Below are 22,330 nucleotides of genomic sequence, written 5' to 3'. Positions count from 1 at the left end.
ACCACACATAACTAGAGGTATCAAAATTGAGCCGATTCAAACAAAATCATCCGTTTTGAACTGTAATCGATCCGATTTAATCCAAAAAACTCATGACCCAAACCCGATCTGTAACCGAATTAAACTCTATCCGAATTTGAATTTGACCTGATCATAATGAATGTGAATATGTACTATTGACTTTTGAGGGCCACTATGTTCAGCATAGTGGCGTACCTAGTCACACGAGCTTTAATAAAGGTTATTATGTTAACAACAATAGTTAAACATACAAATTATTAAATAGACCTGGTTATTTTATTGAAATATAGTCATTGTGACATTATAAAAAAGCTATCAATTAGTTAATTATGTACTCCATAATTGAAATTTTTTAATATACTTGTCAATCAATCAATAATTAGGGATGTCAATATTAAGTGGATATCCACTAACCCGCAATAAATAAATGGATGAAAACCCGAATTAAATGGATGAAAAGCGGGTGACGGATGAAGTGGATGATGGATCGGATCGGATATGGATGATACTTTTTTCACCCGCTAATCATCCACCCACCCGTTTAACATATATTAATTTTTTAATCTAAGAATTTTAATAATAAAATATGAAATGTGCAAGAAAATTATATGTATTTTTTTGTTGCAAATTAATTTTTCAAACAATATATTGTTATTGTTTCCTTTTTAATTAATAAAATTAATAAAACTATTGTACAAATAACCGAAAATTAAAGTTATGTGAGTTTTTTTCAACTTTAATACTCATGCATTAGTCATCCGCTCCACCCGTTTCATCCGCGGATGATGGACGGATGGATATGGATGATGGGTGAAGCGGATGATGGATGGATGTGGATGGAGCGATTAGAGTAATGGATGGATGCGGGTGAAGCTCCACCCGGTCCGAATCCGATCCATTGCATCTCTATCAATAATCAACAATACATACTAAAAGACACACAAGCAATGACACATGTCATCGCCTGGTGTGTCCAAAAATTTTTTAAATTTTTTTTATTTCTTTCCAGAAAATCTTTTATAAGTAAAGTTTAAAGAGGTTAAAAAAAATTGACTTAAATATAAATAACTTAATTTTAATAATTTAATTATTGTCTAAATTTTTTAATTATAAAAGAATTTTTTTTAAAAAAAACAATCACATCTTTAGGAAAATATCATATAGATTAGGAAAATTTGAATTTTGGTACCTCGAATATGGGGGTAATTGAATTTTAGTACCCATCTAAAATTTTATTTTAAATTGGTACCTCCAAAAGTGTAACTTTATAGGTCTTGGTACCTCCGTCCATGTTCCGTTAAGTTTTCCGTTAGTGGGGTCCATTATCTAATTATTTAATAATTTAAATTATTAAAAAAAACATTTTTAAAATAAAAAACAAAAAAAAACTTATAAAATAAAATAAAAACCACCAGCCACGCTTCCCTCCTTATTCCGGCCAACGGCGACCACCAAGCCACGGCAGCTGCCGCCGCGACTAGGCACGAAGCCCAGCCACAGCAGCTGCCGCCGCGGCCAGGCACGAAGCCCAGCCACAGCAGCTGCCGCCGCGGCCAGGCACGAAGCCGAGCCACAGCAGCTGCCGCCGCGGCCAGGCAGGGGTGCCAATAAACCCACCACCCACGAACCCAAGAACCTAGAAACCCACCACCCACGAACCTCGAAACCCACCACACCCCACCACCCACGAACCCCCGAAACCCACAACCCCACCACCCACGAACCCCTAAACCCACCACCCACAACCCACGAACCCAGAAACCCACCACCCTACCACCCACGAACCTTGAAACCCACCACCCACAACCCAGAAATTTAACCCTAAAACCCTAAAAATTGATTTGGGGGAAAGGGGGAAGGGGTGATGTCAAGGCAGCCAAGAGTGAGAAAGAGGTAGGAAATCGGCGACGGGAAAGGGAGGGGGTTTTCGATGTGGTGGTTTTCAGATTAGGTGGGTGGGGGTGGCGTCGTCGCGGGGAGGCAGGGTTGGTGGGGGGGTGGCGTCGGCGCGGGGAGGCAGGGCTGGGTGGCGGGGTACTATTATTTTTTTAAGTTTTTTTTAATTAAATGTTTTTTCTTTTTTTTTTAATAAATTAAATTATTAAATATTTAGATAATGGGACCCACTAACGGCAAAGTTAGAGAGAATGCTAACGGAGGTATTGATATCTATAGTTTAATCATTTTTGAGGTACCAATTTAAAATAAAATTTTAGATGGGTACTAAAATTCAATTACCCCCATTTTCGAGGTACCAAAATCCAAATTTTCCTATAGATTATCAACAATTCAACATAGGACCTTTAGTTGTAAAAATAAATAAATAAATAAATAAATAGGACCTTTACAAATTATTTTTGCCAAGCAAATTACTTTGATGATCAATATCTCCGTAGAAAAATCAATGACTGACTATCTATAGCTATATGCTAAATGAGAAACTAGAAATGGCACAGGTCTGCATGTCATCCTTCTGTTAAAAAAAATTCTTTTTTTTTGGGTGAATTTTTTTTAATATGTTATTCATTTATTTAATACGAGTATTATATACCACACAATAATATTTTTTTTTATATATATAGCTTTTTAATGTATGTAATTCATAATAATTTTTATTAGTTGTGTATGTAATACTCCCTAACTTTTAGAGTATTTATTTAGTATGATATAATTTTCTTTTTATTTTGTTGTAATTACAAAACTTTAATTTTATTTTGCAATTACATTTAAATTTTTATAATTCGACACAATATTAAACTAATGATAAATGGTAAAAATTACCGTGCATTACACGAGATCTAACCTAGTATAAATAATAAGTGTCAAATTATGGTAAATATATTCGTCAAAACGTCTTACTTTAGGTTGACAATAATATTACAAGTCACACAAAAAGGAAATTATGTTATAAATAAGGTTATAATGTTTAATATTTTATATGAAGTATTTATTAATCAAATTCAAATAAATAGAAATGATAGCAATATTTCTATATTTTTGTGTTTTAGATTCAAAAGTTTGATTCAATTTGAGGGTCAAATTACACGAAATGGACTAATATTACGTCACTTGCAAATGAATGGTCTATAAACCATAAACCACCACCTACCAACATTAAATGCAACATAATCAGTGGCGTATTCAGGAATTTCGAACAGTGGGTTCGAAATATTAAAAAAACGATGATTATATATCAATTAAATATTTAATACATAAGTTAAAATTTTGCGACTCAATGTCCGCATCGTCAATAGGAGACACAATATCTTCTTCTATTTGAGGATTCCAAGTCCCTAATAAACACATATTTGACAATGAGGGCAGAAAGAATCGAACCAAGACTTAGGAGGAACACGCTGATCTAACAGTGAGCTCCTTACCAATGCACCATACATACTCAACAAATTATTTGACTCACAAAAAAAATTAAAACTAGTAACAGCTCCATTGAACCCCCCTACACTACATCCGCCCATGAATATAACTTTCATCTACCAATCTACCATACATCAGTAGTTCAGTACATCAACTTAAGAATAATTTCAGACCGCAGCGCGTGCAGTCGTGCAAAGTGTTCAATACTAAGCTCATGCACAATCTTTTCTCTATATTAAACACATAGAATAATGCAAGCATTATATTCATCTAAAAACCATACTAAACTATCTTTTCTCTATATTAAACACATAGAATAATGCAAGCTATTCATCTAAAAACCATACTAAACTATCAATTACATTTTATTTTGTCAATGTGGGAAACAAACAAATAATTATAATGTTGACATCATCAAAAGTACACAACACTATAAAAGCAACACAAACTTCTCTAAAAATTCTATGTGAGATTGCTCCTACACAAATTGTTAGAAGACTATCTAGTGAAATATTACAACAATACAAACCTAACCTATGTATGCATTATGTATTTATGCCAATTAAAGGTGTGTAGGTGATACCAGACTGAACAGATAGTTCACTGCACCGATCTTCTTGCATTCAATATACACAGATGCAGGCGGATCGTGGTTGATGTCCGCAAACACGAGTGCATCTGCACCGGTGAGGATCATAATTTTTCCATATTCATTCAATAAGAACAAATCCCTACAATCTTGAACACCCAACTGGCTCCATCACATTAAAAGCCCACAGCTTAATCCATGATTCCACCCCCACCCCTCCATCTTTAAACTTCCATAACTCTAAATAACCCTCGTTATATTTCCCCCAAGCATACAAACAATCATTTATATTACACAAACCAAACCCCAAACGCCGAAGCCCATCGTCATCCCCTAAATTCGGTTTAGGCAACGGCATGATTTTGAATTCTTCTTTACCCAAATCGAACGCAAAGATGCACTTCTTAAGTGCCCCTTCCTTGCCTACAATCACACCCCAGTACTGTGTTTCCTTGATTAACTCTCCCACAAACTTACTACAAGCCCAAGGCTGTTTGTCATAATCTAGTGTTTTTTCAACATACTTATGTCTCCACTGTTTTGACCTTACAGAATAAACTGACACCACCATATCAGCGTACTGCATATCCTCCACAAAATCAATATTGATGATCTCATAATCATCCAGCAGATTAACATAACCAAAACCATATTGTATTTCTTTCTCTTCAAATTCACGGTGGTCTTTGATTTCAATGTGGGATTCAATGCAAGGATTATATACCACATAATTATTGCACCATGCCTCATTAATTGATGAAAAAAACAGACAAATTAATCCATTGCTTGAGCCCATTAAGTCTACATAATATCCCAAATTTACAATTTCATCAAACTTATTGTAAAAACCCAATTCATCAACAATATTTAAATCAACTGAATTATTTTGAACCCCAATTAATTTCTTCTCAAAAGAAAAATTAATTGCTTGAAATTTCAAATCTGTAGAATGAACAAGAACCGATCTTGGGATTGAAGAACACTTTTGTTTTTCCCCTTTTCAATCAATCAAGATCCCAAGCTAAGCATTGAACTACAATAAAGAGCTAACTAACATAATTTCCACAAAATTCAACATTAAAGCTCCATAAAAAGCATCAAAAGACCAAAAAGATAAAAGTATGACACATCATCAACTTACCTCAAAGCTAATATTACAACTCTTGACGACTACATGATTTCCCCAATCTGTTTTCAGCTGGTGCCAAGTATGCCTAAAACAAATTTGAAAGCAAAGAGAGAACAAGGAACTTTAGTAAAACATAAATATATACTGATCACTTAACACAATTAAGCACCAATTTCTCCTAAAATAGAGGTCAAAGCATAAAGGTACTCCAAAGTATGTAATATTGCAACCAGGGTTCCAAGAAGGATGTTAACTATGATTTTTCAGATACAGAACAACGTTGAGTTGAGTATTATCCATTTCTTTTCCTATTCTAAGTACAAATTTACGCCCTTAATCTTCTTTTTGTAAACACTGCATAAAACTTATGCCCTTTACACTTTTTTTGGATAGGAAGAAATGGAAGGAAAAGAAGAGAAGAGAAATGGAGGGGGACAAAATCTCTTGTTTGGGTAAAAGATTGGGGGAGGGAAGGGGAAGGAGAGGGAGGGATCCATTTTTTCTTTCTCTATAATAACCATAATCTCTCTAAAATTGGAGAGATTTGGAGGGAAAATGGAGCTCACCTCCTCCTCCCTTTCTTTTCCCTTCCCTTCCTCCATTTTCCCTCCCCTTCTTTTCCTTCCTTCTTTGCTATCCAAACAAAGCGTTACTGTCTTACGCATTAAAATGTGTAATCGAATCAAGACACTATTTCAGCCTAATAAGTCAAATATAAGGGAGCCATAGCTATTATTCAAACTGCAAAGAACTACAAGGTAACATCATATGTACTCTATATGCTCAGGTGGACCCTAATGAGTTTGAGGGAAGAACAATTCAGGCTTCAGAAACTCTTGATTTGTATGACAAAAACGCCATGATACGTAAAGTATGTGCAAAGTGAACAAAGTCTGAAAGAGGAGAAAAGGACAGTTACACTTGATCAAGATAATATTTACAAAGTGGATCCCAAACATGATGATAAGCAAATTACTAATTGGAGCACAAAATACAAACATCACTAAAGTTTTAGAATGATCTGTTTTCATGCCCCTTAGTGGAATCAAGATGATCTCAAACATGGCGTAGAAAATTAACAGTAACAAATATGGCTTACATGTTTGTTCATAAACTTTTAAGGCAGTCAAATAGTTATAATCAGAGATACTTGTTGCTTAAGGTCTAATCTAGTTATCGTCAAGTATCCCAGACTTAGCATAGCAAATCAGAAATCACAATATAATTTATACAAATATATAAATTTTAGTTGATGTTGCTTAAGATGAAGCAGGAAAAGAGGTTCCAAGATAAAATAAGGGTTTTTTTTCTTCATTAAAAATTGTAAATTCTGGTAGGGGAACTTCATTGAATATCCAGTTCTGCATAAACATGTGTTCAAGACATAATGGGAAGTGGAGCTTGACATCAAATTGGTATTAAAAATGACTAAATTATGTGAATTTAAAATAACTTAGAATGAGAAGTGGAGCTCAATTAGGCTCAAAGGTGCAACATATTAGTATTCAAAAATGACTAAATTATGTGAATTTAAAATAACTTAGAATGAGAAGTGGAGCTCAATTAGGCTCAAAGGTGCAACATATTAGTATTCAAAAATGACTGAACTATGTGATGAATTAGCTCCATCACACTTCATGCTTTATTTCATATGAACGTAAGTTGCACATGGAAATTTTTTAGCAACAAATCCGCTTGTTAATTATCTCATAACTTCAGTAAATATGACCAATATTTCAATACTTTGCCAATGAAGACCCCTAATTGGACATACAAAAGTTAAAATATGTGATAATGTGAAATTAAACCATAGACAATTGTTAGAATTATCAAATCAGGCTCCAAAAATCATACAAAGTTCTTGCTTGAGAATATCAGCGTAAATTGCACATAGAAAATTTAAGCAACAAATTAGCTTATAGTAAAAGTGCCAAATATTTCAATTATAATATGTCACTCAGCTCTTATATATCAAATTAATGATTTTTAGCCACAAAAAAAAAAAAAAAAAAAAAAAAAAATGACAGGCAAAATATTGAACCTGGTGGACAAGATTCAAAAGAATATAAAGAGAAGTAACAGCTTTACTGCCTGTTTTAGAATAGTATACCATTTATGCTCATCAATCTCAACCCAAGGATCATTGCATGTGTAAGTGAAATCCAATAGTAAAATAACCTGAACCAATAGGAATAGTCCTGCACCAAATTTTGACAGAAAACCTGCAAAATATTGAGGAATGCTAAGATAAATTTGTGAGACAGACAACACAAAAACACAATGCATGCATGTTAACTCTACACCCTGTTATCACTGGATGTACCCCTTGACAGACCATTTTCTTTTTTCTTATCCTTACACAAATGCCAAATTACATAAATCACATTTACAAAGTATAAATTACGTTCTTATTTATAAATCCTTTTTTCTTGGTCAAAACATGTAATTAGTACATAACAAAAATATTATTAAGCGGTCCCAAACAATTTCTTGATAGTCCAAAAATAAAATCTAAGATTGATTTGCCTCAAATAAGCACAAACCGAATAACAAAACTCCTTTATTTATCTAGCCTAATAATTTATGTCAATCTAATGTTTGAAAAAAATATACATTACATAAATCATAAATAACAAAATTTTAGATGATAAAGATTTCTACTATTACAAACATATACAAGTATTATTTAGCCACCCAACCACATTATAATTTAACATACTATACTGATTTATGGAATTACAAAATAACCTTATAGAGAATTGTTTAGTGAATAAAGCTTATAATTAACATAAACATATTGTTTGACTCAAAGTAAACATGCATTAAAAACTTTTATTACGTAATTTTTCAAAATTCTGTTGCTGATTATATCACAAATATGTCAAAATACTTTCATCAGAAAATACAAGTCGACTCCCAGAAGAAACAAGTACCTGAATGGTGAGGCTGAAATCCAAGACAGGATGGCTTAAACCATTTAGAATTGAAGTAAGACCTTTCCTACAAATACAGCTAAATCTGTGCACAGCAGCCACGACTGCACGTCCAACTCTATCTCAAAGTTTTTCCCCCCTGTATGAATCGTAGAGATTAGAAAACCATACTTTTCATAGCATATGATATAATGCTCAGATTATAGTTAGGAGAAGTAGAAAACATGAAATTTTCTTACTGATTAAAACTCATGATGAGGGCTTGACAAGACAGGATTCTCATTATATACAACAGAAGGCAAAACACAAGTTGAAATTTTAACCAAAAAAAAAAAAACCAAAAATCAAAGTAAACGAGTTCCGAAATATAGCAAAGAACCTGATATATTAACCTGTTTAGTTTTCAAATTATCAGTAGTACAGAGCACAGAACTAAAAATATCAAGTCTAATAGGAGTTCTCTGAGGCAACTTCAAAGTCTACTCAGAACTTCCACCTAAATTACATCAAAACCTCATAAATTATGGTTCATCTTACCCTTAACAAAAACAAAAATCGAAATCAGACAAAACAAAACAATCACACAATAACCTCACTTGCTCTTCTCTCTCTTTTTTGCTAAAAAAAATGTCAGAATAAACTCAGCAAACTATCACAATAAACTCAGCTCCTGTCATGTATGTAATCTTCATTTTTATGGGATCTTTTCATCAAGCTTCGGACAGTTTTGTTTTAAAAGATCCAAATCCATTTCCTTGCTCACATCATGGACTTTAATCTAACAAATCATGCAGCAAAATTACATTACAAAGAGTAAAACGCCTATTTCCTATTTCATCATCTTGGAACACATCAGAAAGTGTTTATTGTATGTTGCCACCATTACTATTCAAGAGTTATGAAATTTAACAAAGCACATGCATTAATTAATGCCAATAAGGTAGCTAAAAAGCCATGTGAGTACCACTCTAGAGATTTGGACGCAAATTAGACGGACATTAAATTTTTATACATTGGAACTTAGGAGCTAATTTGCATATTTTGAACCCCAATGACACAAAAGGGAGAAGACGCATAAGCAAAAGAAAAGGTACATAAGCAATTATAGTTATATATAGAAAAATCATAAGCAATTAACAGAGGAATGATTAAATGCCTTTTTTTTTTTTACCTTTGCATTACTAAACAAAACAACAATTCCTTGATCCAAGCAATTAACAGATACCATAATCAAAACCTAAACCGCTATAAAATCAAATGAACAAAACAGTAAACAAAATCAAAGCAAACCCATCAAAACAAAATGACCCAGAAAATTAAAACATCAGATCAATAAAAAAAACAATCATACCCACATAAAATTAAACCCAAATTAAATCCAAAAAACCTACCAAAACTAAAAAAGGCAGGCATAAAATTTAAGCTGAGGGAAAGTAGAACTCCGAGCTCAAACCGTAAAAGTGAGCATTAATACAGCTGATTCCCAATTTTTTGTACAAATACTCCAAAACATTGTTTTCAAAATTCTAAATCAACAGTTCGATCAGGCTTGATCTCAAGACGACGAGCTCCAATGCTACACACAGATCATCAACACACAATCAACTTCAAATTTGAAGGATTCATCTACGAAATGTCAGATCATTTCCTACTAACTCAACACAAATACACACACATTTTTAAACAAATAACAACAAAACAAAATAAAAAATAAAAAATAAAAAAAGTAAGAGAAGTCATATGATGGCGTAAAGGTAGCCATAGATAACCACCAAGAGGAGAGAGACCCTCAATGCATTACAGGTGATTAGGGGATTTTTATCCACCAAGCACCGTTTGACAAGTGGACCAACCAGGTTCCGCCACGCGTCCTCCACGGACCACTTAAGACACGCCACGTGTCCACCCATGCCAAATGGGACAACCGGCCATCAAGGCCCATTTCAGTCTAGAAGCCCGATCGGCCCTAGGTTTACCTTAAACCTAGAGAGTTGCACGCTTCCCAAGGCTATAAATACTCGATTAATCCTCATTAATCAAGGGACGGAATAATTAACAGAACAAAGGAGAAACATTACGGAACACACTAATAACCGGCTGATCTCGCTAGCAAAGCAGATTACCTACATTAAATACTCTCACCTAGAGAGACCTTATTACTTTAATTTCTGTATTAATTACTCCTTAATCAGGTACTAACTTGACCGTTGGAGGCGGAGCTCTCAGGAGTCTCCGTTATTTTGCAGGTACAGGCGTCCGGTTCCAGTCTCGGAATTGTAGCTCTCCCGCAGGACATCAGAAAACCCCAAAACATTTGGCGCCGTCTGTGGGGAGAGTACTTCAGAGATGGCATCCAAGTCTGTACCGACCCCAGAAGAGAGGCGTCCCCTAGACGACCCTCAAGTTCAGTCGGACCATGATACCGAAAGTGAATTTGAAGTTGAAACTCATACAGCTCCAGACGGGACCCTAAGGGCCCGCCGTACCCGTCATACTGAAATAAGGGAACGGGAGTATCTTCAAACAGGAAGCGAGCCAGCAGGCACACCGCTTGCTCGGCAACAGCCGACTGATGGGTCTGCTCCGATCACAAGGAACGAACTCATGACCTTCATGAGGGGATTCAAGGGAGAGATCCAAGAGTTGATCAACAAAAAACCGCCTGCTTCAGTCAAAGAGCAGGCGGCCAAAAAACCTTCCACTTCACTGAAGAGGAAGCCAGTTCAAGGGCGAGAGGCGACTCCCCATCCTAAATCTAAGAAGCGGGAGCCGTCTGCTCTTGATTTCACAAAACTCCGTTATCCTACGGGAAATAGGAAACCGGTTCGTCATATTCAGGCGGACGGGTCAAAGCAAACGTTCACAGATGCTCGGCACCTGCTAGAGCAGAAGAAGAGTGACCGATTATCAGAGTCGGCTTCTACTTCAAATTTTCAGGACAGTTTGCGAAATGCCTCGATGAGGCCAACTCAGTCGTACCATGAGAGTCAGTCAGGCGGCACCTCCCGTCAGTCTGGCTTTCATAGTGCGCAGGCGGTACCAAATTTACCATTTGTGCCGCAACAACAATATTTTATGCAGCCACCTCCATTTGGTGGACCTGCAGCAAAAAACGTCCAACCTATGGACTGGCAGCTACGGCTGCTTAGAATTGGTGAACAGCCGTCGGCCTTCTCCAAGGAAATTACTGAAGCCGCTCAGCCGGCCAAAGTAAAAAATGTTTTAGTAGGCGCCTATGATGGCACTACTAACCCGGAAGACCATCTGATGGCATTCACCAACCTGATGTACCTTCAAGGGTTGGATGATCCCACTTGGTGCAAGTGTTTCCCAGCAACTCTCAAGGGAATTGCACAGCAATGGTTCGGCAACCTGCCGACTGGTTGTGTAAACAGTTTCAGGACGCTTGCTTACTTATTTGCCTCCAACTTTGCAATGAACATCCCTGCGAAGAAAACGACCCTTGATTTGGGAACAATTCAGCAGGGTGAAAAGGAGGGGCTTCGTTCCTACATCAGGCGGTTCAACCTTATGAGAATACAGATTCAAGGGTTACCGGAAGAGGTAGCTTATACTGACTTTTTTAGAGGTCTCAAAGACGGGTCTACCTTCAAATTTGATTTAGTTCGAAAAAGGGTGGCGACTCTTCAAGAGGCCTTGATTGAAGCAGAAGCCTATATACAGGCGACTGATCTGTGTACAATGAAACAGTCGGACGGGAAGAGGTTCGACAATAGAGAAGGACGACAGAAACAGTCGTCCAACAAAGATGAAAAAAGAAAAGGGGTCTGGGCGGCTGATTCCTCTAAACAGCCGGCCAAGAAGAAAAAGGAATTCAAACCATACTCCCCAAAGTATGTGTTTAACAAGGATAACCAGTTTATCCTAAAAGAAATAAAGGGACGGCTCTCAATTGAGAAACCGCTCCCCATGAAGGGTTCTGCGAGCAACCGGAACCAAGACAAAATCTGTGCTTATCATGACGACATTGGTCATCACACCAACGACTGCATTAGTCTCATGCGGTACCTAGACCGCTTGGCTGATCAAGGTGATCTTGACACTTATGTCAAGAAATCTACGGGGAATACTTCCTCAAAAAAGCAGTCGGCCAAAAAGAATCAACAGGCCGACAGTTCCGATACAGATGATGCAGTCGTCTACACCATTGCAGGCGGCTTCTCAGGAGGCGGCCCCACTATTAGGGGCAACAAAGATAATATAAGGCGGTTAGATGTAAATTCCGTTCACCAAGAACGACCGTCCAAATATACATTTCCTGAGATTGTCATCACTGAAGAGGATCTAGGAGGAATAAGGGGGCCGCATGACGACCCTCTCGTTATTGAATGTAAAGTGGCCAACCAGAGAGTTGGTCGAATCCTCATAGATACTGGGAGCTCTTCAGATCTCATCAGCAGCAAATGTCTGTCAAAACTGAAATATCAGACGGACTGCATACATCCGGCCTCCCACCCTTTAATAGGGTTTGGAGGAGGAGTCGTCCACCCACTGGGACGAGTTGATCTACCCGTCCGCCTGGGCGAAAAAGGGGAAGGACGACACATGGTAGTCCGATTCCTAGTTGTAGAGGAACTCTCTGCCTACAACATGATTCTGGGTCGCCCAACCCTGAATAGTGCCAAGGCTGTTATAATCCCGTCACTTATGCTGCTTAAGTTTGAAAGGGACAATGGAACAGTCGGCTCCCTAAGGGGAGATCAGAGGATGGCCCGAGAGTGCTATCTCTCGGATGTCAAACCCACTGCTAAGGCCACTGGGTCAAGTGGAGAAAAAACAGACCTTGACAATGTCAAGGAAAGTGCGCCTGTTCAAGAAACAGGCGACAGAAAAAGAAAGGCGTCCCAGACAGAGTCCGCCAGAAAGGCAAGAAAATAGCAATCATTGGCAGAGGACCGGCCGGATGAGTTCCGCCCTCAGCCGGCTGGTGAGCATACGGACCTGATATTAGACGACTCCCGCCCTGACCGAACAGTCAAAGTTGGGACGACTGCTCTGAGAAACCTTGGTGATGACTTTCACAACCTGTTGAAAGAATACAAGGACATCTTTGCATTTGAAGTCCATGAAATGCCAGGCATTAGTCCTGATCTGGCAGTACACAAACTCGCTGTGGATCCGAAAAAGAAGCCGGTACGGCAAAAGAAGCGGAACCATGGTGAAGAAAGAGGTCAGGCGGCCGCCGCCGAAGTCAAAAAATTACTTGATGCAGGGTTCATTCGGCAATGTTACTTCCCAGATTGGGTTGCAAATGTGGTACTTGTTAAAAAGCCGAATGGCACCTGGCGAATGTGTGTAGACTACACAGACTTGAACAAGGCGTGCCCCAAAGACAGTTACCCTCTGCCCAAAATTGATAACCTGGTCGACTCAACAGCCGGCCATGCCTTGATGAGTTTTATGGACGCCTATTCTGGTTTTCATCAAATTCCTTTGTGGAAGAAAGATCAGGAGAAGACGGCCTTCGTCACTGATCAGGGATTATACTGTTATACGGTCATGCCGTTTGGTCTTAAGAATGCCCCGGCTACATTCCAACGAATGATAAACACAGTGTTCTTTGATCAGATTGGGAGAAACGTCGAGGCATACATTGATGATATGATTGTTAAGACTAAACTTCAGAAAGATCATCTGACGGACCTCCGAGAAACTTTCGCCACACTCAGGCGGCACCATGTCATGCTCAATCCCAAGAAATGTGTATTTGGAGTTGAGTCTGGGAAATTTCTCGGATTCCTTATCAACCAGAGAGGAATAGAGGCGAACCCTGAGAAGGTACAGGCGGTCATTGACATGCAGTCGCCTCGTACCGTCCGAGAGGTTCAGAAGTTAACAGGTTGTCTGGCGGCCTTGGGAAGATTTCTAAGCCGATCAGGCGACAAATGCCTATACTTTTTCCAGGCAATTAAGAAAAAGGCAAGGTTTGAATGGGGGCCGGATGCTGAGGCCGCCTTCCAGAAATTAAAGGTTCACTTGCATTCCTTGCCAAGGCTGGTCAGCCCTTTGCCCAAAGAAAATCTCTACATGTACCTGGCCGTCTCTGATCATGCGTTAAGCGCGGTGCTCCTTGCTGAAAGGGACGGCTGTCAACTTCCGGTCTACTTTGTCAGTCACGTACTGAAAAATGCCGAGTTGAGGTATCCCCTAGTGGAGAAATTTGGTCTTGCACTCTTCATGGCTGTTAAAAAATTGAAGCCCTACTTTCTGGCACATGCAGTCGTCGTGTATACCGACCAACCGATCAAACGGCCCCTTACCACCATGGAGTCCTCCGGACGAATGATCAAATGGGCCATAGAAATGCAGAGTCTCGAAGTTACTTTCGAGCCTAGAAAAGCAGTGAAGGGGCAAGCCTTTGCTGACTTTATTGTAGAGATGACTCGTCCTCCTGACTCTCAAGTTCCAGACCAAGTCTGGAAGGTATATGTGGACGGAAGCTCTACTTCAAACGGTTGTGGAGCAGGCGTCGTATGTCAATCTCCAGAGGGCGACAGGTTCGAGTATGCTCTACGCTTCAGTTTCCAGGCTTCAAACAATGAGGCAGAATATGAAGCTTTACTAGCCGGGATCCGCATGTGTAAGGCGGCCGGGGCAAGGAAAATAGACGCCTGTTCTGATTCACAACTGATAGTGAGTCAGTACAATGGCGAATACGAAGCAACACATCCGGCCATGATCAAATATTTACAGGCGGTCCGACAAGCAGTCGGCTCCCTTGAGGATTTCCATCTGATCCAAGTACCGAGATCAGAAAACAACCAGGCAGATGCACTCTCGAAATTAGCATCATCCGCCTCCTCCGATACTCCTCGAACTGTGTTTTGGGAAGTAATGGAGAAGAGAAGCATCGAGGAAAATCCTATTGGAATTCTAGACAGAAGCTCAACCTGGATGGATTCAATCAGGGCATATCTGACAAACGGTACACTGCCGGATGATCCTCAACAGGCGGCATCACTGAAAAAACGAGCCTCCTGTTTTGAAATGATACAGGGGGAACTGCACAAGAGGGGGCACCTTCAACCCTTCTTAAAGTGTGTTACTCCTGAAAAGGGACGAGAGATACTAGATGATCTTCACTCTGGTTTCTGTGCTTCCCATATAGGTGGTAGGATGCTTGCTCAAAGGGCAAGGCGGCAGGGCTACTTTTGGCCTACTTTGGAAGCAGATGCAATGGAGATGGTGAAAAAATGTGACAAGTGCCAAAGGTTTGGCAAATTAATTCACCGTCCGGCTACTGACCTCACTACCATTCACAGCCCACTACCGTTTGCTAAGTGGGGCATGGACATTCTGGGTCCATATACGCCTGCTACAGGCGGCAGAAGGTATATACTTGTTGCCGTTGACTACTTCACTAAATGGGTAGAGGCGGAGGCTGTAAAGGGAATCAAGACGAAAGATGTAATTTCATTCATTTGGAAAAACGTCATCACTCGGTTCGGGGTTCCCATGTCTATGGTTTTTGATAATGGTCCCCAATTTGAGACGCCTGTTCTCAAAAGCTGGTTGGGAGACCAAGGAATTGGACATTACTTTGCATCTGTCGGCCGTCCACAAGCAAACGGCCAGGTAGAAGCCTTTAATAAAATCATCTCAGACGGTCTCAAGAAAAAAATTGAACGAGCAGGCGGCCTATGGGCAGATGAACTACCACATGTTCTTTGGGCCATTAGGACGACTGAAAAAGGGGCGACTGGAGAAACTCCATTCCTCCTAACTTATGGTGCAGAAGCTGTTCTTCCAATAGAACACTACGAGCCGACTCTTCGAGTAATGCTATATGACGAAGAGGCAAACTGGGAAGCTATGCGCCTGGCATTAGACTCACTTCCTGAAAAGAGGGGCAATGCTGTTTTGCGCCATGAAATCTACCGCCTGAGAATGACTAGATCATACAACAAAAAAGTGCACAGGCGTCCACTCAAAGTAGGGGACTTTGTACTTAGAAAAATGGAAGCAGTTGGTAGGGCTAACGAGTCTGGCAAACTAACTCCCAACTGGGAAGGACCCTACCGAATCTATGCGGAAGTCAGGGACGGTACCTACCGTCTGGAAACACCAGACGGACAACCGTTGCCTCGAACTTGGAATGTAGATAACCTTAAGAAATATTTCTTTTGAATGATGTAAAGTAAAGAGCTACTTAATAAAGTTGGCACTTACTATTCAATTTTGTATTACGAGGGGCATGCCGTCTGTACCTTTACAGTCGGCTACTCTCCATTGAGTTTTTTCACTCTATCTTCAGAGGGGCATGCCGTCTGTACCTTTACAGTCGGCTACTCTCCATTGAGTTTTTTCACTCTATCTTCAGAGGGGCATGCCGTCTGTACCTTTACAGTCGGCTACTCTCCATTGAGTTTTTTCACTCTATCTTCAGAGGGGCATGCCGTCTGTACCTTTACAGTCGGCTACTCTCCATTGAGTTTTTTCACTCTATCTTCAGAGGGGCATGCCGTCTGTTCCTTTACAGTCGGCTACTCTCCATTGAGTTTTTTCACTCTATCATCAGAGGGGCATGCCGTCTGTACCTTTACAGTCGGCTACTCTCCATTGAGTATTTTACTCACAATACTTAGCTAAAAAGATTAGGGCCTGGCCGACCCTGTGCCTAACAGGCGGCTACCCTTCTTTGACTTAGCACCTACGTTCACCAAGAACTTACCAAGGCCACCGGCCGAATGATCAGACCAGGCGCCTAGTCAACTGATCTAACTTTTAAAAACTAATCCGACCTGTCCCAACATTATAGCAGGCGTCCGGCGGCATCCATTCGGATGAAATTCGTCGCAGAGAGCAGCTCCCTTTTGGGTGGAACATTGTTCTATAAACTAATTACACGGCACCTATACGACTGTCCCAAAGGGCAACCACGTAGCCGTTTTTGAGACAAGGATAACTCTATCACTAACCAAACCAGTGGTAGCAGTTGACATCTGAGTCAGATGACCGCCTGTATTACTTGGGATAAATGCAGGGGGTACCTATTGAGTTAATAGCCAACAAACATTGGCGAATCAAGGGGTCTAGCCGGCCTACGCCGCCTGGTACCTCTACTTCTCAAACAAAAGTGACGGCGACTGAGTAACTCCAAAGTTAACTCATAGTCACTCCTTCAAATTTGGTATGGAACCTAAAAAGTTTGAGTCGTCCGCCTGTTTTATACAAACAAGGGCACTCGAACCCCTATTCCTACTGGATAACCTATTGAGTAAATAGCCAACAAACATTGGTAAATCAAGGGGTCTAGCCGGCCTACGCCGCCTGATACCTTTACTACTCAATCAAGATTGTGACGAAGACTAAGTAACTCCTATGTTAACTTAATAGTCACTCAAACTTAGTACTGAGCCTAAAAGGTACGAGTCGTCCACTTGTTTTTAATAAACAAAGGCTCTCAACCAATACTCTTGCTAGGTTAACAAATAACAAATTAGAGGCCAACATTGGCAATAAAGGGAAACAACCGGTACCCGCCGCTTGTTTTCCTACTTAAATTCCTTGGCTACTTGGTAATTCTATTTACTTGGTCAAATTGAATAAAGAGTTCGAATACCGATTGATTAAATGGCCGACTGATCATCTATCCTGGAAACAGACAACCAGTCGTCCAGGGGCATAGGCGGCATACTTACTATTTGTACCTGTCTTAACGTTCGGCCATACACAACAGTCTGTCTAGTGAGCAAATTTCAAATACTTAGACAAATTTGAACAAAAACAAAAAATTTGATTAAAATGAGCCGGCCATAAAAGACCAGCAGAATATTCAAAACCCCGGCCCCCTGGCCGGGTAATTACAAAGCAAACGGCACGCAGGCCGTGGAAAGAAAAAATATACTTAAAGCTTAAGAAGGGGGCAGTTCAGTATCAGCAGCAGCCGCCTGGTCAGCACTCTTCTTGCTGGACTCGGCCTTCGCTGCATCATCTTTTGATGCCTTTCCCCCAAGTGGCACAAGCGCCACAACAGGCTCTTCCTCCTCCAACGCAACGTCCATCGCCTCTTCTTCAGCAGCCGCCAGGATCTGTTGATTATATATTTCCGAACACTGGCGGTACGTTCTTTCCCATGAGGCAAAGTCGGCACTGGGGAACAGTCGTTCCCAGGTCATGCGTTGGATTTGGGCGGAGTCTTCCACCATCTCCCGGACGAGCTCTTGTTTTTCTTGCTCGGCCTTGTCCGAGAGCTCTTGGGTAAGACTCTTCTCCTGGTTCACCAGGCGTTCTTTTACGTTAGCCAAAGATTTCTCCATGGCTTCGTAAGAGTGCATTTTCTGGCGAAGGGGTTTCAGCTCGGCTTTAAATTTGGTGACGGTCCCCTCCAGCTCGTCAACCTTCTTTTGGGCCGCCTCTAGCTGAGCCCGAACAGCGGCGGTCGCCTGCGCCTGATAATAAAGAAGATCAATGGTCAGTACTTCATTTTGGGCAATTTGAAACATTGCTTTATCACAGCTGGAGGCGGCCATAGCCTTTGCGGCCTTTACCTCTTTGTTTTTCCGATCAATCGGCTTGCGAAGGCTGTTGACTCGGAGCAGGGCCTAAGTACAAAGAAAAACAGGCGTCAGTTTCCAATCATAAGGGTTAACAGGCGTCCTGGAACTTCAAAAGGGTATACCTCAGCTAGGATCCCCGAAATTCCATCGAGGTCAAGGGTGCCGGCACCCTTGACCGCCTCCCTGTCAGAGGGAGGAACTACTTTAACCATTGACTTGGCTACCTCAACCAAGTCAAGTCCCTGGGGGCCGGCTGCATTAAGCAGAAGGAAAAACAAGTTAGACCTAATCAAGAAGGAAGCAAGAGTGAGTTTTTACAAGCAAGTGTCCATACATCTAGGCGGCCCCGCCTGGGTTTTTGAAGAAGTGGCCGGCTGCTTCTCAGCCGCCACTGTTTTCCTGGAAGACCCAGGAGAGCTTGCAACAGTCGTTCTCCGGGCCTTGGGGTCCGGCTGTTGCGAGGAAGAAGCCCTTGGAGTGCCAGACTGAAAACAAAAAGAGTTAGTATATGCATAATACAACTTAAAGGGGAAGAGTTTTCAAAGCTTACCAAGGGTGCTTCCTTGCTGGGGGAGTCGGCGTACGACTGCTTCATTAGCGAAACCCGCAGCATGGCCGCCGCAGTCTTAGATGCTGTTATTTTACTCATGGCGTCGGCTGAAAGAAATAAACAGCAAAGTTAGTAAAAATCCCAAGTAAACAAGGCGTGAGAAAACAGAGTATTCGTCAGGCCGGCTACCTCTAGAGCACCGACTGCCGAGGCCACAGGCGGCCAAGAAGTACTCATCATAGAGCCACTTGAAGCTCGGGACGCAGTGTAGGGGTACTTGCTCTCGTACCCCTGAAGTAGAGTTCACCCTAGTCTCTACTTTGAAGAGTCCTTTGTCTAGGATCTCTCTTTTAGCCTTTGGGGGAACAGGCGGCATGCTGCGGCCGCCTGCAAGAAGAGGCGGATCCCTGTTCCACTTGTTAAAACGTTTGTTCAGCTCCGTGTCTGAACTCTCGATAATAAGGAAGGTGTTCCGCCAATCCTTCCATTTGTTTGCCTTACCTCTCGTCATGAGGTAACCCCTGTGGCTTGTTAGTTGATACCAGCCGGTACCTCCCGACTTAGGGGTCCGGCTGAGATAGTTCATGTGGGCGAAAGCCTCAAAACTTGGCTCCACCCCGTTCAGTTCGCACCCGGCCACATAGCCGAGTACGTTTACCCAAGAGTTGGGGGCTAACTGCCATAACCCCAGATCATACCCATCTAAAATCCGCTGAACAGCCGGATGTAATGGGAAGCGCAGACCAGCTTTGATGGCCGCCACATAGCAGCCAAAACAGCCGTCACCATAGCTGGTACCAGCCGGCCAGACGACAGTATCTTCTGGATCCGGCACAAACAGTAAATACTCCGGGCTCATTTTGTGGTTAGCAATAAAGCTCGCCACGTTGTCTCGCATGGTTGCGATCCGGCCCCGGGGCACCCTGCAGTAGTAGGGGGTGTTTTCCTCTCTGTAAGAGGCGGACGGCTCTGCCCAATTATCCCCCTTCTCCACTGCATGGGAACTTCTCGCCTCTTGTAGGCGGTTATGTTTTTCTTCTGAGTCAGAAGAACTATGGTCAGAAGAACTATGGTCAGAAGAGCTGGAATCGGACTCGTCCCCTGACGAGTCCGAAGAGGACGACTCCTCCCCTCTCCTAGAGGGGCCCGCCTCCTCTCCCTTAGAAGGAGCAGAAGGTAAATTAGACATGTCCACGGTTAGATGAGAAGGGAACACCTTGGTCCCTCTCTCAGAACTGTCAGCTTGACAGTCGCCTCGTTCCACATCTGGCGCCTGGTCAGATGTTTCGCTAAGGAGTACCCTTTGGGAGGAGCCGTCTGAGTTTGATATTCTAGCAGTCTTTTTTGTTCTGGCCATCACGTTCTGCATAGACACAGATTCAGTCGGACTTTGTATAAAGGGCAAAGATGGGTCCAGAAAAGGGCAGGCGGCACTCCTAGTCCTAGATTCAGCCGTCCCCGGTGACCGGCTGATCACTAACTTAGGGCGTGTCGTGTGCTTCCATGGTGCCATTTCAAAAAATAAAAAGAAAATTAAGAGTAAGAGAACTGAGTTACCTGAACGGATGACAGTTGATGAAGTCCTGAAAGTTCGGGTCAGTCGGCTTGTCAGAACAGGCGGTAGGCAGAAAAAGTCCGAAAATGTCAGATCAGGTTCAGGGGTCCGAATGTTCTCGCAAAAATTCTCAAATGTGAAAATGACCGAAGTCAGCACTTCCTTTTATAGGCAAAATGAGAAGGCGAAGGGTCGCTTCCGAATTCAAATTTGGGCGGGAGAATCTCCCGGCCGTCTGCAAGGTGACACCTGTAACGGGCCGTCGCCTGTCACCGTGCGACGCCTGTCACAGGCGACACGTGACCAGTCGCGTGCCACCTGTGAGGGGCAAATGATTAGGGGATTTTTATCCACCAAGCACCGTTTGACAAGTGGACCAACCAGGTTCCGCCACGCGTCCTCCACGGACCACTTAAGACACGCCACGTGTCCACCCATGCCAAATGGGACAACCGGCCATCAAGGCCCATTTCAGTCTAGAAGCCCGATCGGCCCTAGGTTTACCTTAAACCTAGAGAGTTGCACGCTTCCCAAGGCTATAAATACTCGATTAATCCTCATTAATCAAGGGACGGAATAATTAACAGAACAAAGGAGAAACATTACGGAACACACTAATAACCGGCTGATCTCGCTAGCAAAGCAGATTACCTACATTAAATACTCTCACCTAGAGAGACCTTATTACTTTAATTTCTGTATTAATTACTCCTTAATCAGGTACTAACTTGACCGTTGGAGGCGGAGCTCTCAGGAGTCTCCGTTATTTTGCAGGTACAGGCGTCCGGTTCCAGTCTCGGAATTGTAGCTCTCCCGCAGGACATCAGAAAACCCCAAAACAACAGGCCTCGAAATCGAAAAAACTGATGAAATCAAATCTGTAAAGCCCTTTCGATTTTCAAAATTAAAGAGATTGAACTCACAAGATAGTCAAATGTAACTACTTCAATAGCATCCAAGGCCTTTCATAGCATCTCTTTCCATCTACACAAAACATATACTACGTAATTAGATTAGTTCAACATAAAATTCACAGTCATAACTTTAACATTCTTAAACATAACTATATAGAAGATATACAGCATCATTTTGAGTAAAATTACATGCAAAATTCATTAAAATTTACCATTAATTCATGCAAACAAAACTTAAAGCAGTATAAAGAAAATTTCCACTAATATTCACAATTTTCTAATCAAACGTTTTAACATATAGTAATTTCAACTAATTAACTGAAATCTGAAGCAAAATGAGAAAGATGAAAGAAAGAGAGAGTAAACCTGATCATCCAATCGGAAGAGTTTATAAAAAAAATCAGACAACAGATAGTCAGCCTAATAAAATAAAATTCATTACTTCAATTTTATCAAATCAATTCAATTTATTTCTTTCTAAACCTAAGTCAGTCTAATCAAATTCAATTCAATTGAAACCAAATCAATTTCAAATGAAATCAAATCAAATTCGAAGAATTTTTGGAGGTTTTTCAGAGCAAGCTTGTACAACAATGGCGAATTTGTATGTATCTTAGTGTCACAAATGGCAAACTTGTATGCTGACCAAATTGACTTTTCTGTTGCGAGCTCTGTCATCTCTTCAAATGGCCAAATTGACTACGAGTCCTAAATTTAGGCCTTTCTAACGTCCTAAATTTTCCG

General features: G+C 41.1%; 1 protein-coding gene across 3 annotated transcripts; it reads right to left on the bottom strand.

Moving 5' to 3' along the window:
* Nucleotides 1-3,072: 3,072 nt before the first annotated feature.
* LOC110705447 (F-box/kelch-repeat protein At3g06240-like) lies at nt 3,073-22,257 on the bottom strand. 3 transcript variants are annotated; one of them, XR_002508077.1, is made up of 5 exons: nt 21,953-22,257; nt 21,596-21,656; nt 8,048-8,186; nt 7,225-7,336; nt 3,073-5,199 (listed from the first exon to the last, which is right to left on the bottom strand). XR_002508077.1 is itself a non-coding variant. In XM_021883316.1 (2 exons), exon 2 carries the CDS (start codon nt 4,779-4,781, stop codon nt 4,128-4,130), a length of 654 nt encoding a protein of 217 aa, XP_021739008.1. In that variant the 5' UTR covers nt 4,782-5,199; nt 7,225-7,586; the 3' UTR covers nt 3,073-4,127. The 3 variants fall into 3 exon arrangements, 1 of the variants encoding a protein (XP_021739008.1); XR_002508076.1 differs by lacking the exon at nt 21,953-22,257 and having other exon boundaries at nt 21,596-21,942; XM_021883316.1 differs by lacking the exons at nt 8,048-8,186; nt 21,596-21,656; nt 21,953-22,257 and having other exon boundaries at nt 7,225-7,586.
* Nucleotides 22,258-22,330: the final 73 nt, after the last annotated feature.

This window comes from Chenopodium quinoa, unplaced genomic scaffold (assembly GCF_001683475.1).
Source record: "Chenopodium quinoa cultivar QQ74 unplaced genomic scaffold, ASM168347v1, whole genome shotgun sequence".
Lineage (NCBI taxonomy): Eukaryota > Viridiplantae > Streptophyta > Magnoliopsida > Caryophyllales > Amaranthaceae > Chenopodium > Chenopodium quinoa.
The sequence above is the reverse complement of the archived record's forward strand: the minus strand, read 5'-3'. Positions and strand labels throughout refer to the sequence as shown.